At 45.7% G+C, this 21602-nt stretch overlaps 1 protein-coding gene across 1 annotated transcript; it reads right to left on the bottom strand.

Moving 5' to 3' along the window:
• Positions 1-2649: 2649 nt before the first annotated feature.
• LOC140899852 (schlafen family member 8-like) lies at positions 2650-12508 on the bottom strand. Its single transcript, XM_073316019.1, is given in 5 exon segments — positions 2650-3012; positions 3014-3305; positions 4314-5037; positions 8810-8938; positions 11446-12508. Coding segments are annotated over 5 exon segments (2568 nt in total). The 5' UTR covers positions 12506-12508.
• Between the last annotated feature and the right edge of the window lie 9094 nt (positions 12509-21602).

Here is a 21602-nt window from a genome sequence, read left to right as displayed (position 1 = left end):
TTCAAAGTTCCTGGGGCTTTACAGGGGTAGGGGTGGATGTCTGTTTACCTGGCAACAGAGGAGCAGCACTGCTGGCCAGAGTGGTCACCTAGGCACTGTGGGATATCCTCAGGAGGCTAAAAGCTGTGTAAAGAGGAAGAACATGTCTTCACTTGCACATCACCGCAAAAGCATCCCCGGTAAGAGCTGTACGCCTCTCGTGGAGGTGGTTTTCCTTTTCCGGTGAAACTTCTGAGTTTCACTGCAAAAAGTCATTGGCAAGTGTAGACGCTCCCATGATTTCTGCACAAAAAAGGGACTTTTTCCGCTTTAAATAGCAAGTGTAGACATGCCCTTGTATATTACCCAAGTCATTCAGGCCTTGCCTTCACTAGGAAAAAAAGTGAACTTGAGGCTCCTCACTGGGGTTTATCTTGACCAGCTAACATGTGTTAAGTTTAAAACTTGCCTTGTCTACACTAGAAGTTTAACACAAGTTAGTTAGTTAGCACATGTTAACTAAGATATATTTAAAAAGACACATTTGTACTATTAAAGGCAAGTCCTGATTACTTAGGTCAGATAAAAACGTCAGTTTTCCTGAAATAGACACTGAAAACACTTTGATTTAACAGGCATTCGCTGCTATGTTTTAAAACACACATCTTTTTCTGAGTATAAACGGGTCCAAAAAAAAAAAAAAAAAAGAAAAGAAAAGAAAAGAAAAAGAAAATTAGGAGAGGTCATTCAGCCAGGACCTGCCACATTCACAAGCCCATGAAAGTGACGTCTGGATTCACCTGTTTTCACTTAGCAGCTGTGCCTATCGGAGTGCAGAGCTCGGTGTCTGAAGGATAGAGAGCATATTATTAGCAGCGCAGTAGTGCCTAGCAGCCCAAGCCCTAGGGACAATGTTTGGCTAGAACTGGAGATACCATATGCCAGAGTGTTCACTGTGAGGGGTGGCAAACAACCAGAATAAGAAACAAACATATTGTGACCTATAAATGAAGATTTGTTTAATGAGCCGGGATGTGGATTCTGTGTAGTTGAAGCATACTGTGGAATGTTGTATGAAGCATGTTGTATGAATCTTCTTTATATCCAGAAATAAAAACATTTGACCTACTACAGACTCTATACTGCCTCACAGTGCTCTAAATTAAAAATATATATATTCAAATTAGTTATTGCAGAAAACAAATTGTATAGTAATAACGATAAGATGTTAAAGTATTTGCCACATATAATTCTACAATCTTTTTTTAGTATTATTCCTCCTTGCTACAATCAGTAATACAGCAATTCACAAAATAAAAATAAGAAATCAGATTGCAATGAGTCAGAGCAAGCGATCTACACTATCACAATATGACAATCCACACAAAAGGCAATTTTTTAAATTAAAGTAATCACCAGGTTATTTAATTTAAAGTTCAGAGAGAGAAGTAACAATGTAGTTAGCATCTAATTACCATTCTGTTCCCTTTGTACTATCATAATGATTCAACAGTTTTCAGATAGATTGATGATTGATATTATGTTTGTGCCCTGGAACTTAAAGCATTACATACCTAACCACCACTGTGGATATATGTACAATGTATGCGGCTCAGGATGGACAGATTTGTGCTACCACATCAGTTTTTATTTCTGTGCAAGCGAGTTTGTAATGAGTGGTTTCAGAGTAGCAGCCGTGTTAGTCTGTATCCGCAAAAAGAAAAGGAGGACTTGTGGCATCTTAGAGACTAACCAATTTATTTGAGCATAAGCTTTCGTGAGCTATATCCGATGATGCATCGGATGAAGTGAGCTGTAGCTCACGAAAGCTCATGCTCAAATAAATTGGTTAGTCTCTAAGGTGCCACAAGTCCTCCTTTTCTTTTTTTGTACTGAGTGTATAGCAGCTGAGTGGGATGCACAGTGAATGAGGATTGCTCAGAATTCTAGAGCTTGTTGATTTAATTGGTTTGGGTTTTCTTTTACTAATTCAATTTGCAGTCAGGGAACTTGAGTATTTTATTGAAGTGTGTTTTTTCTTTAACAAGATACTTATCTTGTATATATTGATATGTACACACACGCACGTGTGCACCACACACACACACACTCTTCAGGGTGTCTGGAGTGGTATTTTTTCACTGGTGCTTTTGAATATTTGGGACACACCATAAACAGAGGTTTACATTTTTTCTCACATGCTCTACAAATTCTGGTTGGCAATGACAGGTAGATTTTTTGAGTCATTAGCCCAGGAGAGTAATCCAAGCCATGCTTGCAGATAAGACTACCTAGAGTTAGGGTGGAGATGTAGAGGAGGAGGGGAAAAGGAGGAGGAGCTGTGAAGAGGACACTCTCAGAAAAGGGGAGGATGATGGCCCATCAAACACAGCGCTTAAAGAGCAATCAAAGAGATGGGAGAAGAACCACAAAAGGACAGAACCACAAAAGCCAGCTGAGGACAACATTTCAAGAAGGAGGGAGTGGTCAACAGTGTCAAAAGCTGCCAACAGGACAAGGAGGTTAAGGATGGAGCACATACCCTGAGATTTGGCCACAAAGAGTACATTAGAGACTTTAGAGGAGTGCAGAGGGCAGAAACTAAACTGGAGAGAGTCAACAACAGAAGTGGAGGACAGGCACTCCAGACAGCAGTTACAGACCTCACGTTCAATCAGTTTGTGAGTGCACCACCGTCAGCTTTTTCGTACTTTGCACTCTTCCATACAACAAATGAAGTTGTAAATTAGCTCTAGATACCACACAGAGTAAAAGATTGTTCGAAATCTCCTCCTGTGTAGGGACTGGTTTGATACTGAATATGATGCTCCTTTCCAGGCCAGAAAAGCGACGGATGCTGTCAAGAACAATGCCATGTCCCAGCATTGTGAAATCTGCCATTGTGAAATCTGCATCCAGCTTGAAATTCTTCATCTCATTTTCCATTTTGGGCTGTAGCACGTGACGATATTTATCCTTCTCTTTCACTGTGCTGCACAGGATAGCAATGTCTTTCCCAGAGTAACCATTTTGAGAAATATTGGAGACAGTTTTCAACCACATATGTTACTATTTCATCCTCCTCCAAGTTTCTTTCTACCTTAGAAACACCTGGCAGGGGATGGGCACATTCAGCTTCATCCAACAACATTCTTAACCGCTGATGAGGAATATCTATTTGTTGATGTCTTACAATCTTCTCCATCTCTTGTGCCATGATGTCGAATATCTGGGTGGCATTCCGGACCCCTTTGGTGAGCCACTCCCGAGGATATTGTTCTGATGGATGTGGAAGACAGCATGGAAATGTGTGACTTGTTCTCAGGCTATAGAAGAGGAGCAAAAAACCCACTCCATCCAGAAGGAACACTGGGAGGACTTCTGTTATCATGGTCTGAGTCTAAAGTAATTTTGATTTTGAAAGACTTTTGAAAGACCAGGCCAGGATGAGTTGGTGCCAGGGAATGCAAAGGGCCCATGAAGAAACAGTGGCTCCCTGTGATGATCCCACCACAGCACCCAAGTACCTGAGCCTAGTCCGTGCTAGAATTCACAGCATTGTGAGCACTGGTGCAGCTGTATGTAATTTTGTCCTGGACTTGCCCCAAAGGGGACTGCAACCTCTCCTACACTGGCGAGCTCAGAAGCCTGAAGAATGGGTGGTGCTGGCCACGGAGGGCTGTGTAAGAGCAGGAAGGTGTGCGCTGGTTCCAGCTCATCTCAGCTACAGCCTCTGCCAGCCAGGTTTGTATACAGCATCCAGCAGATACCAAAGCTGCCCTCCCGCAGTTTACCCCCAGGGAAGACAGCAATACAAACACTATTTGCCATCCTCTAGAGAGGAATCTCCTCTAGGGTGCAGGGGGTTAGCTGGCTTCTGGAGGTGCATTTGCACCTCCCTGTACTAGCGGAGGGGTTAATCTGACCCAAAACGGTTTAAGGTGGTTTGTGGAGAAAGCCATTCCAAATGCCATTATACCTGTCCAGATTGTTCTGTAACATGAAAACGACTAGCTCATCTGTGGCATCATTTCAAGCTGTGCCTACACTGGCAAACTTCAGACTGATAATTCTCCACTGGCTGTAGCAATAATAGGAACTGTTAATGTAGACAGGGTGCAGGCATGTCTACCACTGTGTCATCTACTGTGACCTTGTGTGGAGCTACACTGCTGGGGAATTAGGAGTCTGTTTGTTCATACTGTAGACAAGGCCTGAGAGCAGGAAGGTCTTTCTACAGCTTGTAAAAGATTTTTGGGTATTGATTTTCCTCTCCCTCCCCCCCATTTTAGATACATTTGGGCACAATGTTGACTTACATATAAATTGCTCACCTCACAAATTCACTCAGTGGCTGGTTCTCACATAGGTAGAGAATATCTTCAGACTTGCAATGAGACACATTTTTTATCTTCTCTATGATTTTCAGGGCCACTGTCGTTTTCCCATTTCCTGGCAGGCCATAAATAAATTGCTTCTTGATCTTATGGAAATCTGTTCTTAGTAACTCATATTGTTTAACAGTGAGGAGATTGAAAAACTCACAACCAAGGCTGTCACTTAAAAAGGACCTAAAACCCAGTAAGATTATCACAAGTGAGTCCAGTAATTTTGGCATGTCCTTGTGGGATACATTGTAGCTACCAGGGTACTTAACTTGCAAATCCAACTCTGTATTTCCTTCTTCATTGGTTCCAAGCTGTAGGAGATGGGGAATCACACACACTCTCTGAGTGTATCCCCCAACATTTACCAGTTTCTGTTTCAATGCACAAGCAGTTTGTCTTGCATATTCAAACATATTCGCAGAACAGTCCTTCTGAGTCACAGTGTACAGCGTTGGGTGTTTGCCTGCAGCTATTAAGAGAGCATCACAGACAACTTGCTGATTCTCTGGCAATCCGATATCTACAGCCCAGCTCCTTGAAAATATCAGTAGTCCCTGAGATGCCTGCAGCTCTTCCATTTGCTCGTTCATTAAATTCTCCAGCCCTGGATACTTTGAGAACAGCTCTTTGGTGAGGTTTTCTGGTGTGTATGTTATCCCATTAGAAATTACTAGAAATTGAGAGAATTAGAAAAATATTAACAAATTTTATGTCCATTTTCTTTTCTTCTTCCTTTTATTAAGACACTGCAGTACAGTTTGAAAAGTTGTTCCAACTGAAGGTATTGATGGTAAAAATAAAAGGAGGACTTGTGGCACCTTAGAGACTAACAAATTTGTTAAACTGGTTAGTCTCTAAGGTGCCACAAGTCCTCCTTTTCTTTTTGCGGATACAGACTAACACGGCTGCTACTCTGAAACCTGATGGTAAAAATGTTGGATTGGCAATCCTGACGGCTGAAGTCCCTTATGCACAGAACCCGTACAGCCTGAGCAATGGCAAATGGGCTTTCCTGTGACCCACGGCCCCAAGCCCCTGCCCATAATCATCCACCAGTGAGTCTCAGCTATACTCTGTAGGGACCCCCATAGGGATGAGAGGGGAGCTCAGTCTCCATGGGCCACTAATTCCTAGGCACCTCTGCTCACACTGCCAAAGGAGGGGCCACTTGCAAAAAGTTTTTAACTGTCCCATCTTCACCAAAGTTCTGAGCTGCTGTTTCTGCCACTTTTCCTAACTACTCTCTTAACACTTAACTCCTTTTCTAAAGCTGAATTAGGAGCTGTTAATAATTACTTTTTATAAAAGAAACAGAGTTACTCCCTTGCATACAGTTTTGCAGGATTGGGCCGTTAGCCCATTTTTAGGTGTCAAATCATTCACAAAGCTGTCTTGATTTCTGCAAATGCATTTGTCATCCCCAGGGACTTGCGGAATATTTGAATTAAGTGATGAATAATTTTCAGACTGCCGATTGTTCACAAACGCTTTGCTTTTCCTGTTTGCTATTCGTGATGTACTGGTCACACAGTAATGATTCTGCTCCCTGACAGCAAGACAGAAACTTTTCAAACAGGGGAATAAATAATAATGCCTAACCAGCATGAATGTTCAGAAAAATTGTCGTGCGTGCAAAAATCTGTGAATGTTGAAATTTGGTAATATTTTCAGCGAATAAGTAGTAAGACTTCACAAATAGTAGCAGACTGAACTTGGGCTATGTATTCAGGAATCTGTTTTCTTATTCAGAGGGCTCCACTGAGCTTACAAATAAAGGCCCTGATACTGCAAACTCTGATGCACACACTTTGAAATCTACTGATGAAAAGCACTATATAAGAATTAGGTATTATGATGCATTTGCTTAACTTTACTATGGTGAGTGGTTAGGATGGGAGCCAAAACTTTTTTAGGCACTTTTGCATTCTACAAGCATTTCACCTGAAATGTTTCCTGGAAATGGGAAGCTGGTCTACTGTCTCCTGAGGCTGGGTACCCCTTTCTCTCCAAATCGATGGTTTTGTCAGCTTCACTCATCTTCTAGCTTCATGGGAGCACCAGTGAGTGCCCCCTCAGTCCTTATAAAAGTCTCCCTTATAGCTGAGAGGAAAGACTCACTATCTTACTTCAGTCTTGCATGCTACTGAACAAGCTACAGAACACACCCCACAATCTCTGTATCTGCAGCGACTCCCCAGATGCCTCGTCAGGGATTATTTTGTGTGGCTCTGTGATGGGGTGTATTCGACCTTTGCAGCCTCCTGCTGGGGGCGCCATGGTCCTACTACACCCCACCCCAACAAGCAGCAAGGTGAGAGGGGAAAAGCAGCGAAGGTGAGTCCTCCAGCTTGCCTAGAGAGGACTCTCCAGAGCAGCTGTTCTGGAAACCACAGAGACCTGGGACTAGAGGGGCTAGGAACAGCCAATAAGGGCCCTGCTGGCCCAGATAAAAGGAGCCACCTGCCTTAGCAGTTCAGCTCCAAGCTGGGACCAGAGGTATGTGGAAGGGTGCTCCTCTCTGGACAAAGGAGCTAGGCAATTAGTTATGGCTGGCTAGGCTTACATGGGGGTGGGATCAGAGAAAGACCTGAAGACATTGGTCCTGAGATACAGCTGGAGATAAAGGAATGGTAGGAAGAGGCTCAGGGAAACTGCAGTAAAGGATTGAGTACATGGCTACTGTGTATAGGATCCCTGGGTTGGAACCTGGAGTAGCTGGTTCCGTATCTACCACAGGTGAAGAGGCATAAACCCCACAAAGGGGCAGGCCTTATTTGAGAGCCGAAAGGGCTGAATTTGCAGGGCTCAGAGCATGGGCCAAAGACCCTAGCAAGGACTCTTTAATACCCCAGAAGGGATTCATTTAGACTTTGTGACTTGGCTGGAGGGCCTAGCCATGGAAAACCTGCTAAGGTTGGCTGGCAGGGGGCACCGAGGTGAGAAAAGGACTGCAGCACTGCACCCAGCTGCTAGGAGGCACTCAAGAGGTGAGTGCCCCTTTACAGGCTCTAATTAACCAAACCATGCAAATTCACAACCTCCTAGTTTAAAGTAACACCTTTTTACACATGTAGCATGTAACTTTTGGTAACACAGTTTTCCTTGCGTACCCTGGGCAGGGCGGAACCTAAACAGTAGCCCTTGAGGGGAAAGAAGTGGGGATAATTTGGGGACAGACCAGAGGACTGCTTCAGTGTCTAGGGCCCTAGGGCTGCAGTTCTGGAAAAGGCACAACAAGAGCCCCTAGTGTGAGAAACCACTAGGTGACAGTGCTGTCATACCCTGGATGAGGGAGAGAAATGACAGACCCATGATGGAGATCCAGCGACTCTGAGAGAGGCTGGACAAAGGTGCGTGGAATGAAATTTTTCACCGGTGGTCACTGTGTGTTCATTTTCTGGGTGCTCAGTTTGAGACACCTAAAGTGCTGAGCTCTCACAAGTGTAGCTGAACTCAGCGGCAGTGCACGATGCTCAAATCCTCTGGCAGCCTGAAGGAGGGAGGACAAGGATGGGAGTCAAGAGGCCCTTGAATTTAATCCTTCCTCTGCCACTGATTCACTGAGAGGCCTTGGGTGAGTTGCTTCGTCACTGGATAACTAGAACATCCCAAATTTCTCACAAGCGTTCAGCAAAATCATACTTCATTTGCAAACTTATAGCAGAAGTTCATTACTTCTTATTACCTAGTGCCCTGTTTAAAATGGTTCAGTCATCCAGTCAGGGAGCAGATGTGGCTTAGGTGTTCAATCACACATCGTGAAGAATGAACAATGAATAGTTGACAGGAACAGATTAGGAACAATCCACAGTCTGAAATTTATTCATCTTAATAGTTACAACAATTGAACATGTTCACGAAAATCAGGAAAGGTTCTGGAATGATTCGTTACTCAAAAAAAGCCTAAATTTGGAAACAGCATTATCATTTCATACACCTCCACCAGCTGTATAATGACATCAAAAAGTGAAATATAAAACAAATATTAAGGAAATCCAGCAGACCAAAACTAAATTCAATATTAAATGTCTGAGACCCCAAAGACCCCAGGAAATTCACACTTAAGTATAAAAGACACCTACAAGGACACCCATTTGACTTATAGTAATTATATAGCACCTGCACATTCTCTTATGTGAAAAACATTGAAATAAGAATTGAATATCACATAGATCACACATTCAAATAAATTAACCATGGTGAGGGAGGGTTGGCCAGAGAGGTAAGGAGGATTCGGAGAGGTCAAGGTTGGTCTGTTTTTCACCAGTTCATACGATATTGCTAGTGGCTTCAGTCCTTAATTCTTCAAAAGCCAGTATTGTGCGTGCATAGAACATCACTTCTTATTCCACTCTAATGTTATTTGTAAACCAAATGCCTTCAAACATGTCTGTCAATGTACAGAAACCAGAAATAAACTAATAAAAACCAAAAAGACATACCTGAAAATAGAGATTTTTGCAGATCACGAAGACATGTGATGCCTGGGTTGGAATACACCGTTTTAGTGAGTGGAGGTCCACATGACACACTCAGCTCAGTCTTCAAGACATTAACTGGATTTGAAATCTCTTGAAAAGTAAATTAAAATTTAATATTAATATACTTATTTCACCCCAGCACCACCATAAGGATTTTTAATGAGCATGCCCTGAACTGCTCTCAGAATTGCTGTGGGTTTCGCATTTGCATTCATTTCACTCAAAATGAAATGAGATTAATTACTTTAACTGAAGGCCCTTATCTGGGTACCCAGCTGCTGCAGCAGTGTCCCTTACTTTATGGCTACCTTACGGTGGCTGAAAGAGTAGAAGAATTCATTCTTTTGCATACTGGAGATATGGAGACCCTGAAGTTGGGAGTTGATTGCAAGGGCCAAGCATGAAGGAGGCAAGGTAGGAAAAGTAAGGAGAAGGTATAAATCAGGACCAAGATATTTGATTGTCCCATTGGTTTTGTCTGTAATTATTTCATAAGGAGGTTGAAATTGGGAGAGAAAGAGCTTGATCTTTGGTTCACACTGATGAAGAAAAGGCCAGTGATCAATAATGTTTTCACCATTTGCGATTTGATTCAGGATGAGGGCCTCCCCTGGCAGGGTTAAGGAGGAACATGGGTTATGATGTCTTCTGTATGCAGATGACACTCAACTTTCTGTTACTGTCTCTGCCAATTCAGATGATGCGGTACGTTTTGATGAAGACTGTGTCTGCCCTTTTAGGCCATCTTCGTGACAAAAAATTAGTGATGTTGACTACTTTAATGTAAAAACTATCCCTGCCTTGTCTCCACTAGAATTTCACATCGAGAGCCATCTTGAGTTACCTGTCTCGGTGTAAAAACACACCTGTTTTGTCAGCGAAGACATAACCTCACTGAGGCTGTTTATCCACTATTTGCTACTCTTGTTTGCTACTTGGGAGTCTGGTTAGATTCCCAGTTAGTACTGGAGGGTTCTCTTTCAGTGTTAGCCAAAATGGCTTCCTCTGCTCGCATCTAACCAGGAGGTTGGATGTGAAGCTTGCTACCATGATTCCTGCTTTTGTCACTTTAGACTAGGTGTCTACAAAGTGCAGTACACAGGACTGCATCTTAAATTAATGCAGAAACCGAGGACAACGCCAAGTGTTACAATATTCTTGTTCAATGGGGCATCTCGCTGTTGAGCATATCACACCAGGGCCTTGTCATCTGCTCTTGCTGTCTGTGGGTTTTTGAGTGGAATTTAAGGTGTAGGTTTTGACCTGTAAAGTTCTAATGGCCTGGGACCTCCCAGATTGAGAGACACTTCTCAACTCAGGCCATACCACCACAACTGAGATTGGCGGAGGCTCCTGAGCTCTCAGGATATCAGAGAGAGCAGGAGGCTGGCAGGGCATTCTCCTTGCGGGCTCCTCCATTTGAGAACTCACCCCTCACACATCCCTTTCTTGATCTTCATGATAAGCAGAAAGGCTCATCTGTTCATGGGGAATTTAGGAGGGAGATATTTCTTAAGGGGCAATATTTGAAGAGGATGGAGTATTTTTTCTCTCATTTCTGCTGTGCTATAAAAGGTTTTTAATTATTTCCTGCCATGTATAGTGCAGTTGAGGTGAGGGTTTGATTTTGTATTTAATTGTGGTTTTTTCCCCTAAACATCAAGGACAATGAGAGCTTGGGACAACCTCCATTTTTGTTTGCTCCTAGAACTGCTAAGAAATAATAATGAAAACCAAAGATTTCTGTAACCTCCACTCAGAGTAACAAACAGTAAGTGGTCCTAGGGTGATGAAGGACAGGTTTGATCCAAAGTGAGTCACAACCGTCAATCGGAAGAAAGTGATATAATCCTAGTCACCGCGGGATGTAATCCTAGTCACCTAGGGATGAGTGTCATTAAGGCAAAGGGGGGAGGGTTAACTGAATACTGTGATTCTTCCCATCTTCTTCCAGCAGTCATCTGCCAAGCCCCTCCTGGGCTCCATTCTCCATTGCCAGGTCCTGGCCTCTGTAGTGCTTCCTGTAGCTACTGGTCTCCTCAGCTCTCTCTATTCTGTCCTGCTTCTCTCATCCCAGTAGGCCTTGCTACTGCTTGCATTCACCTGATCTAGCAGTAAACACTAGCACAGGTGATGGCTGGGGTCCTCTGCACGGCCCACCTCACCCTGTGACACAAGGCACAACACAGTGTGATGGAGGGTGACAAAATCAGGGCTTAAATGCTTCTCCCTCCCCCTTTGCTGTGTGAAACATCTCTGCAAACAGGAGAAACTGGCTGGGCTGTAGACACAGTGTTGTCCTAGAGTAAATGAACCGAACAAAGAGAAAATATTTTCCCCTCCAATTGTTTAGACATATAATACTTTTGGCCATATGTTATAACTTATGTCAGATTTTTTTTCATCTCACATTGTTATAAGTGATTTCTAAGTTGACAGTGTCCCTTTAAGAAAAGTATTGTGGGACACCAGTGACTTTAAGTTTTCGAACCACTTCATTTGTCAAGTTGCCAGTCATGCTACCAAGCTAGAAACACTGAAGTTTAGGTTAATATGGGAAAATAAACTGTTAAAGTTTATATTTTTAATCATTTGACCTGGATCGGTTGCCACCATCATAGCTGTCCAGTCTTCGGTCATCAGTCTCTCAATGCGGTCACTCTTCAAAATCCATGAGTCAGGGTTATCCGAAAACACAGCGCCACAAAAGGGTTTGATTTTCACAGCACATAGATAGCCACGCAAGTTCCCATCATTATCCCACACAGGCAGGATTTTATGGGCAACATTCAGTTTTGCCTGAGAATTACAGATATGTGAGATAGGCAACTTCTTGCTGACATATTCTATTACTCTGCATAATTCATTGGTTTTAACATTTTCTTTGCTACATCCAACCACTTTCCTACCGTCATCCACTCCAATAAACAAATATCCCCCTTGTGTGTTTGCAAAAGCAGAGATATAATGTGGCAAGTTGTCTTCAATGTGTTTCAAGATGTTCTTTGAAGAGAACTCTTTAAATTCCACATGGGTCGACTCAGTGAAATTCAGTTTCTCACCATAGGTGAGGTGGTCTGCATTAAAAATATCTTCAGCAGAGTCATGTATTGACCAGTGTTCAGGAAGAACAGATGTCTCAGCTCTTTGCTTTGTCTCATCAGATTCTCTCCTGTCACAAGCTTTCTTCATTTCAAGAAATTCTGCAGCCATGCCAGAATTCGTTCTCTCAGCAGAAGTGCCAGATCTTTGGTACAAGCCTGTTCTTATGCTGCAAATCCGTGGTGAAGGCAAAACTTCACTGCTCCAAGACTTCACAAAAATGAATAACTTGTTGTTCTGCTGCATATATTCAAAATAGTTTTCAAACTTTTTAGATGAAATGAGTTCCGTAAGGGATTGTCCTATATCCTGCCCAAGCCCATCCTTTGTGTAACTGTAGCATTCGTTCTCAATCTCCGCCTCTACCAAGCCGCCTCCGGAGTTCAACAATGCACACGCTGCTTGGGAGATTTTACCATTTTGTTTCCTTTTCAGTTTGGTGTTGTGCATTTTGTTTCGTGTTTTCTCGCCAAAAGTTACTTTTTCAACTTTCACAACCACATCAGCATAGTTAGTGTTGAGATCAACAGACGGGTGCTCCTCTTTCAGGGCCATCCTGTTCCTGAAACAAGCAAAAGGATAAGTCTCTCTTAAAGCATTATATTAAAACGATAGGTAGGGGCAGCGGGAGAACTGAAGACCATGTGTAATGCCCCTTGGGTGGGTTGTTGGCAGAGGGGATTGAACCTGAGGCCTCTGGATCTTAAAGCATGAGCCTCTACTCCCTGAGCAAAAAATTCAATTCAGTTAGCCAAGGCTGTAGGCACCACCAGCAGGGGAAAGAGCACCACACAGAGTGGATGTGGGTTATACGTCCATCCTCTCACACAAGAGACAGTACCAATGGCTCTGCCATATTTGTCCTGAGTAGCGTGCACTGAGTGGGGTGCTTTTGTGGGAGACCCAGGGGTTGCATTCTAGGGTGCAATCCGGACCAGTGAGGGGTTCTGTCACAACTTGCCTTTCAACCGTGGGTGCCTCACAATGCTTTGCTGCTGTAGCTCCCAACTTGGGTCGCTCACAACCAGCCTACCAGCATGCAGGTCACACCGTGAGTGTCTGTATATAGCTACAGCCCTGGTCTAGCAACTCTGACCCCAACAGCCTGTCAGCAGCAACACCAGCCACGCTCTGGCTTCCAGCAGCCTTGGTTACTACCTGCAGGGTGATCCCAACACACGCCAGTCCTGAATTCTCCCAAAAGCGTGTGTTCTGCATTGGACAGGTCAGATATTATAGGTCTGTTGCCCCGGTACGGGGGCCAATATACAACAGATTGCTACTTTAATTGGCGTTACCCAACATTTCAGTTTAAACACAAACACTGAATTAGTTTGATTAAAGAATACAAAAAGTTTATTTAATTCCTTGTACTCACTTAAAATCTCTCTTTTTGTAGTTAAAGTCAGAAATGGTTACAAGAGAAATAATGATAAAACACTTTCTAGTGCTAAAACTTAACACGCTAGATGTGGTTCAAGATAAAATCCTTACCACATGTTCCCAGTTGGGGCCAAGTAATCCACCAATAAGAATTCTGGACGCATGCATCCAGTCATCTGAACCATTAGAAGTGCAGCATGCAAATTAGCTGGAGAGCAACTGTGATGATTGGTTGAGTTTCAGCTGAGGTTACACTGGCCCCACTTAAAGGCCTGATCTACAAGTTAGGTCAACATAGCTACATCTGTCAGGGGTGTGAAAAATCCACTCCCCTGAGCGACATACCTATGCCAACCTAACCCGAGCACAGACCTAGCTGTGTCATTGACGTAGCTACTGCTGCTCAGAGAAGTGGTGTTCCTACACCCACAGGAAAACCCCTTCTCTCAGGGTAAAAGCAGTAGGCTACTGGTTATACCGGTATAGTCTCTGTAATGTAGACATCCCCTAAGAGTGATCTGAGCTGTTGACACAGCCCTGTCTTACTCCATTAATTGAATAAAAATGTCATTTAAAAGGGATTAAGGTTGGTTAAATGTAACATTCCCCCACTACTGGTCACCATCTCAAAAAGGTTATTGCTCTGTTAAGAGGGGGTTCAAAAAAAGGGAAACAAGAACATGAAAAACTCTTCACTGGAGAGTTTGTCCATCTGTTTCAGAAGTAAAAGGATAAAGAGTTTAGCAACAGTCAAATATGCATTTCTGGTACCTTATGTCATAGCTCTGTTGTGAGACAGCTTTAATCTACTTTACAAAAGATGTACATTTTAAACCCCAGCACAACAAATACAGTATCAACGTGTTATAATGCTTCCTACTGTTAAAAATAGATACAAATTAATTCAACGTTATACTGAAAATACAGAACTGTGATGTTATGCATAAAAGCATTATACAAAGATATATAGGAAACACATGATGGTGTAGAAAGTTTTTATTTTTTAAGCATGAGGTTGGGATGGCCGGATACTCCAAGTGGTGAAGTGAGATCAGAGATCTCATATCCTCACTGCATGTACTAGTTGGACTGATTGTTTTCTGCCTTGGTGCTTTTCCCTGTGACTATTTTTGATTAGAGACTACAGTTTCCTGTTCCCTGAAATGGAAACAGAAAGTGTTTTGCTAAGTGGGGTGAATTGTTTACTTCAGGTATCCTTCTGCCACAATACTGCAAGACTATTCTGTAACTAACCAAAGTGGAAAAGCGACAGTAAATGGGGGAGACTATTTTTTTCCTGCGTTTTCATGAATGGGAGAACATGACTAGCACAGAAGGCCATCTGCATGCCAGGAGTTCCCACTCTCATCTGCAGAATTAAATATTGTAACACTTTGCTCTCTCACTTAAAGACTATTTCAGAAGAAACTGAGACACACACACAAAGCACAAGAAAGGAATGAGTCTACTTCTTGAACTCATGCCGACGCTAGGATTTATTGAACTCATTCCTGCCTTTACATGACCTTAGGAAAGCGCTTTGAGATCTATGGATAAAAATGCAATGTAAGAGCCAGATATTATTATTATTATTATGAATGTTGCTTGCATGTAGAAAAGTGCTATCAGTTTCTATTGCAAGGAACATGAAACTGAACTATCTACTAACCTAATAAACTGGTTGTGCAACTTAGGATCTTGTCTCTTTTCAAGGAAGTGCTGCAAAAAAGCTCTGCTCTTTCTCATCAAACCCAAATGTAACACTTGCTGAAAGCTTGTCTACCTACAGAAGTTGCATTAAACTTTAACTTCAATTAGTTTAAAAAAATGTCGTTAAACTGGTGCAAACTCCAGTGTGGGCAGTTACATGGGTTTAAACCTGAAACAAAGACAAGAGTCGTTTCAGAGGAACAGCCGTGTTAGTCTGTATTCGCAAAAAGAAAAGGAGTACTTGTGGCACCTTAGAGACTAACCAATTTATTTGAGCATGAGCTTTCGTGAGCTACAGCTCACCACACACAAAGCTGCCCTAATTTAATTCAATCAGTTTGGTACTGAATACAGCTCGTCCTTGTCAGCTCTTGCTGCTGACTGTGTTTAGTCCTGGTACAGCTAACCTGACGGCAGACAGGCGTGCTCTGTAACTGTTTCATTCATAGCACAGGCAAGACCAAAGCATAAGGGGTATGTATTAAAAGCATGTAGGTTAATTCAGACTTACTCTTTTAAGGTGTCACACGTTAGGCGCCCAAAAACGGAAACAGCCAAACTCACTTGAAAATCTCCGCCAAAGAGACAAATTGTGCTCTTAGTCACACTGGTAAATTCAGGAAGAAATGCGGTGACTTCACCTGTAACTGATGGAAGGATTTGACCCAGAGTCTTTTCACGTAGTTGTTTGCAGTGTTGTAAGCTGTGTTGGTCCCAGGATATTAGTGAGACAAGGTGGGTGAGGTAACCTTGTCTCTTTTCACTTAGAGCAGATCAGAACTGTAATTCTGAGATTGCACCTTTACATCTGTAACCCTTCTGCCAGGCCAAGTTGATAGCAGCCGGGTTCAGTACACAGGGGTTCCCTCTCATCAAAGCAAATGCAAAACTGGCTCAAGCCCCCACGCAGTGACCTGGGAAAATCTTACACACCCCCTGGGCGCCTCAAAGAGGCAATACTTCCCCTCTGGCAAGCACAGAGTCTCTGTGTAGTAGAGAATCTTTAATAACATGAGGTAAACGACATCAGCATTAACTTGGGGAAACACCACAACTAGTGTTCATTAACCAAACCATGAGCAAAGACCCACCCCAGAAAATTGGGCCACATCCTTTCCCTCGGTTCTTGAGTCCAGCAATCCACAAATCACCCAAAGTCCAAAAAGTCCAGCCCCAGAGTTCAAAAGTTCATCTGCATAGTGTTACTCCCCAGTCTGGCTAAAATGTGCCTGTGGGGGGGGGGAAAGAGGTAAGGGGCACCTTACGTGTCCTGAAGCTGACTGCTCCACAGGGCTCCGCTCTGCACAGCTCGCCATCTCACAAACAGCTCTGCTCAGCTCGCCGTCTCACGAACGGCTCCGCTCTGCACAGCTCACCTCGCCGTCTCACGAACACTCCACCAGCCTATCCATGAACAACACCACTGCACTCTAGATCTTCCGGCTCCCTGCTACTTGACACAGCTCTCAGTAATTTCAGCTCATAGTAGTGGGAGCCTTAGTGCTGGTTCACCATAAGGCCAAAGTGAATGCAGCACGGTACCTGTAGCAAGACTCTTAATAGACCCAAAATTAGCTCTGACATTCTACAGTGGAGAGAGACAGAGGTGCAGTTGGTGCTTCAGGCCTTTACAAAGGGGCCCACACCACCAAATACTAATATCTGTCTCAAGTCTCTCTCCATTCACAGAGTTTTGGAACCCATGTCCCTTGCCTAGCGAGTGCTACTCAGTTGATGGTGATTCCCTCCATCATAACAAAAGGCCAAGTACAGTTCCACGCACAGTTCCCATAATCAGGGTAATAACAATTTATTCTTCCCGCCCGAATAACAAAGACACTGGGGATCCCACAACAGCCAAAGTGACCATTTGGGAAGTTATGGCCTCATTGTAGGCGGGGTGGGTGTGCCTATGCAAATGAGATCAGCCCCTGAAGTTCTTTTCCACAACTTGCCGCACCTCACCACCAGATGTCAGGGTGGAGCCCATCCTGACTCTGCTTACACATCAACTCTGTATTTCGTAAGGGAGGAAATAGTGCATCCCACCACCAGCATAGTGTACTGTAAAGTATCCAGGAGTGGGCTGTCTGGCTGACTGTGTTTCCCCTACATTTCCGGGTCTCAGCTTAATCAACATGCAAGAAACACAACACAAAAGAAATCGCATCTTACCTTCTTCCTGGTTCTCTTGCACTCAAGCAGACAGAGGGGCCTCTGTGAATTTTGGGTTTCACCTTCTTGCCTCCCTCAGTCTGAAGGAGCCTGTCCTAACTTCAGTATCTCTTGTCTATCCTGCCTCGGCTGGTGGAAGTGGATGTACCTCCTTTTACTGCAAAGGAACTATACCAGTTTACCAGGATGATCTTCCCACTGGGTTCATCCCTCAGACTGCGTCTCCGCCTCTGGGTCCTAATGCTGGTGAATTGGCCAGACAGCGGGTTGTGACAGGAGCAAAACCAGGCAAAACTGGGTCACTCAGAAGACCCCACTGTCCACATATAGTGTGGGAGAAGATGAGCTGCTCTTTAATCCTGAAGAGTGATATTTCATTAACTCCTTATGTGCTGCATGCAGACAGGCACAGTCTAGCAGTCAGAACACAGGGCAAGGAACCAGGTACTGCCATGTTCTATCCAGTGATGAGCTGCCAAAATCTTAACAACGGGTTCCCTCCTCACCCCACGAGGGGGTCGTTGCTCACCGCCGCCCCCCAGGACTCCTGCCCCATCCAACCCCCCACATTCCTTGATGCATCCACCCCCCTCCCCTGTCCCCTGACTGCCCCCAGAACTGGGCAGGAGGGTCTCGTGGGCCACCGTAGTGGGTGCCCACCCCACCCCTAAGAGCCAGAAGCACCTGCCGGGGGGCGAGGTGGGGAGTCCCAGCGGTGCTTACCTGGGGCAGCTCCCAGGAAGCCTCCGGCAGGTCCCTCTGGCTCCTAGGGGCGGGGGAGCGTAGCTGGGGGGGAGCAGGGGGAGCGGCCCCTCCCCCCACTGATCGCATCAAAAGTGGCTCCTTAGGTGCCAACTCCCTGGGTGCTCCGGGGCTGGAGCACCCACGGGGAAAATTTGGTGGGTGCAGAGCCCCCACCGGCAGCTCCCTGCCCTGCGCCCGGCCCCAGCTCACCTCTCCTCTGCTCCGCCTCCTCCCCTGAATGCGCCACCCCACCCTGCTTCTCCGCCCCCCCCCCCGGCTTCCTGCCAATCAGCTGTTCATGCGGGAAGCTGGGGAGGGCTGAGACGCAGGCGGCAGCTTCCCGCTCAGGCCGAGTGTGGCAGAGATGAGCTGGGGCGGGGAGCGATTCTGCTGCACGCCCCCCACCCCCCCGGGTTACCTGCTGCGGCACGGGCAGCCCTCCTTGTGCCCCCCCAACCAGAGCTCACCTCCGCCTCCCTGGGCCTGAGCGGGAAGCTGCGGCCTGCTTCTCAGCCCACCGTGGCTTCCCGCACAAAGAGCTGATTCACGGGAAGCCGGGGGGGGGGGGGGCGGAGAAGCGGGGGGGGGGGGCAGCACGTTCAGGGAAGGAGGCAGAGGCGAGCTGGGGCCGGGGCGGGGAGCTGCCGGTGGGTGCTCTGCACCCACCAAATTTTCCCCTTGGGTGCTCCAGGGCTGGACCACCTGTGGAGTCGGCGCCGGTTCTAAAAGGGCTTCTAAATTTAACAACCGGTTCTAGCGAACCGGTGCGAACCGGCTCCAGCTCACCACTGGTTCTATCTAGTCTAACACACTGAGGTATTCATACCACCACACTCCTCACAGTCATCCATAAGTTCTAATCCTGGCTCTGACTTCAACATGCAGGGAGACTTTGGACTAGTCTCTGTAGGCTTCTGTTTCCCCATCTTTTTGACAAGAGAACAAGTTTGGCTGACAAAGGTAATAGTGTTAACATAATATACTTAGACTTCTGTACCCCATTTGACTTGGTGCCACACAACGTTTTCATTAAAGAGCTAGAACAATACAAAATGAACACGGCGCACAGTAAATGGATTAAAAACTTGCTAACTGCTGGGTCTCAAAATGTAAGCGTGAGCACAGAATCATCTTCAACAGGGTGTGTTTCCACTCGTGTCCCACAGGAATCAGTCCTGGCCTTTCTTTTATAATGGTCTTTTTAAGGCCTGCCACTCTTGAGACATGGTCTCCTGAACCAGGACCATTCTGGTTTGTGGCGTATGGAAAAGCTATTTTTAATCCCTTTCCCCACTAGGATCCTCTCTTCCTTTTGACCCAGCTGCCCCAGCTGCTCAATTCTGCTGGAAGTCTGTAGCAATTCTTCTTTGAGTGTCCTCCGTGTGGTATCCAGGTCTTGAACCCTGGCCTAGGAGTCCCCAGACAGCTGCCAATGTCTACTGAAACCTGGTAGGCTGTAAGCTACTGGGACTGTGGCCCCAGCCAAAGCACCACCCACAGGAGCTCTGAGTGGAGGATTGTCTGGCTCCACCAATTGGTCCAACTTTGCTATTTAAGTCAGAAGGAGGCACAGGAAGTTTGAGCAACAGGGTGATCTCCTATGTTGCCTGTGTTGGACCTGCACCCAGCCCTGTTCCTGATTCCTGCTCTGCTCCTGGCTCATGCCTTCACTCCTGTTCCCATCCATGCTTGATCCTTGCATCTCCTCCTGCCCCTACATCTCACCTCCAAGCCTCAGCTACCAGTCCTGGCTCTGACCCTGGCCTCTGACTTCTGACCCTGACTCCTGTTTGACCCTTGGCTCTGGCATTTGGCATCTGATCTCGGCTCTGGCCCTCGGCTTAGTTTCTTGGTTCTGACTCTGACTTGACCCCCTGGCTCTGGTTACTGGCAGTTGACTCTGGTGCTGACCCTTGGCTTCATTCCCCAACCTGAACGCCTGCTCCTCCCACTAGACCTGACTCCTGCTCTGACTACTAGACCAGGGCCCCTACATCTTGGTCCATAACTCTGCGTATTGCTGCTCTTGGGATGTGTCAACTGGGTGCAGCCAGGATGGTGGAACCTTTTAGTAGCAGGGCCTGTTTTGGGCACTTTGCCCTTCCTTCAGTGTTGGAGCCTGTTCTGAGAGTGCAGCTATAAAAGGGGAGTGACACCTGTTGCAGCCTCAGTTCCTTCAAACCGCTGTCGCGTTAGGACACGAATTGCAGCAGATCCAGAGTTGAGTGACTTTAGACTACGTCTGACAATGAGATGGCTGAAGACAGCTGCTTTTCCGATTTCTCTGATCACCCCTTGCACTGCACACCTTGGAGATGCTTTTGGGATGCATATGCTCTCCTGTTCCCTTTTTCTTGTATTGCCCTTGGGACCGTTCTAAAGCGTAAATGCAGAACCAGATCTCTCTTGCTCGTCATTTACTCATTCATTTGCATTGCCATTAATTAGTGAGATGTAAGGAAGCTGGGGAGCGTAGCGGGCTCCTAACTTTATTGTGCCGTGCAGGCAGTCAGCTCCTCATACTGTGGAGTGAGGGCTCAGACTTTCCACACTACATATGAGAGTGTGGGTCAGTGAATAGAGCTGTGCTACTCGGCCCGGGGGTGGGAGGGGGGACGGGACACAGAGCGAAACGAGGGCAATGTAAATAACAGAGCAAAGATGACTACAAACTGGAGGAGTGAGAAGGACTCTGAATATGTACTGGGGACGGTTAACATGTATGGGAGCAGACTGTGCTGTTAAGGCACATGCCCACATTGGAAGAACTGTGAAGCTCCATCCCACACACACACACCAGGGGAGATCCGAGAGGCCATGGGTCAGATTCATACACTAGCAGAAGGGGAGTTTGGAGGGGTAGGGGGGCTTGTACCTCCTCTATTCATGGGTTGGCAGTCGGACAGTTTTACACCTGTGGTTCTTACACCTGGCTGTGGCTTCTTTGTGGCTGTTTAGCTGGTCAAAGGCCTATAGGGCAACAAGGAATCAGTTCTGTTCTGCCTCAGGAAGACATAATGTCTCGTTGAGCTCCCTGGAATGGAAGGACAGTATTCCCATTAACATTTATGGTACAGTAGTAGGATATAGTATACAATGCCCCCTCATGGCTGGCCGTCACAACTAGGGGACCTTGTCCTGCGTTCTCCTCATCCCTCTCTGGGGTGACTATCACAGAACAGTTTGCTTGCAGAGTGCAGGTGTAACCCACACACCTCCTGCCCTGGGTGTGGGGTTTTGTCCCATCTAGTGACACCGAGACCACTTAGAGAGAGAGGAATGAGTCTGCTCTACAGCCTTCGCTAAGGGCTACATGGCTTGTAGCTCATGCGGTAGAGGCTCACGCACTAAGCTCGAGGCCCCAGGTTCAATCCTGCCCGCCGATGACCTGTCTGTATTGTTACTCAGTGAGTGGACGGGGACTGTGTATGTGTATCCCCAGGTCCTTTTCTGCAGAACTGCTACCTAGCCAGTCGGTCCCCAGCCTGTAGCGGTGCATGGGATTCTTCTGTCCTAAGTGCAGCACTCTGCACTTGTCCTTCTTGAACCTCCTCAGATTTCTTTGGGCCCAATCCTCCAATTTGCAACTCTAAGGGGATGGCCAATGGTTCACCCTGAGATATACATATCTGGTTAGATT

This window comes from Lepidochelys kempii, chromosome 17 (genome assembly GCF_965140285.1).
Source record: "Lepidochelys kempii isolate rLepKem1 chromosome 17, rLepKem1.hap1, whole genome shotgun sequence".
In the NCBI taxonomy this organism is placed as follows: Eukaryota; Metazoa; Chordata; order Testudines; family Cheloniidae; genus Lepidochelys; species Lepidochelys kempii.
This window is presented reverse-complemented; position numbering and strand designations above follow the sequence as displayed.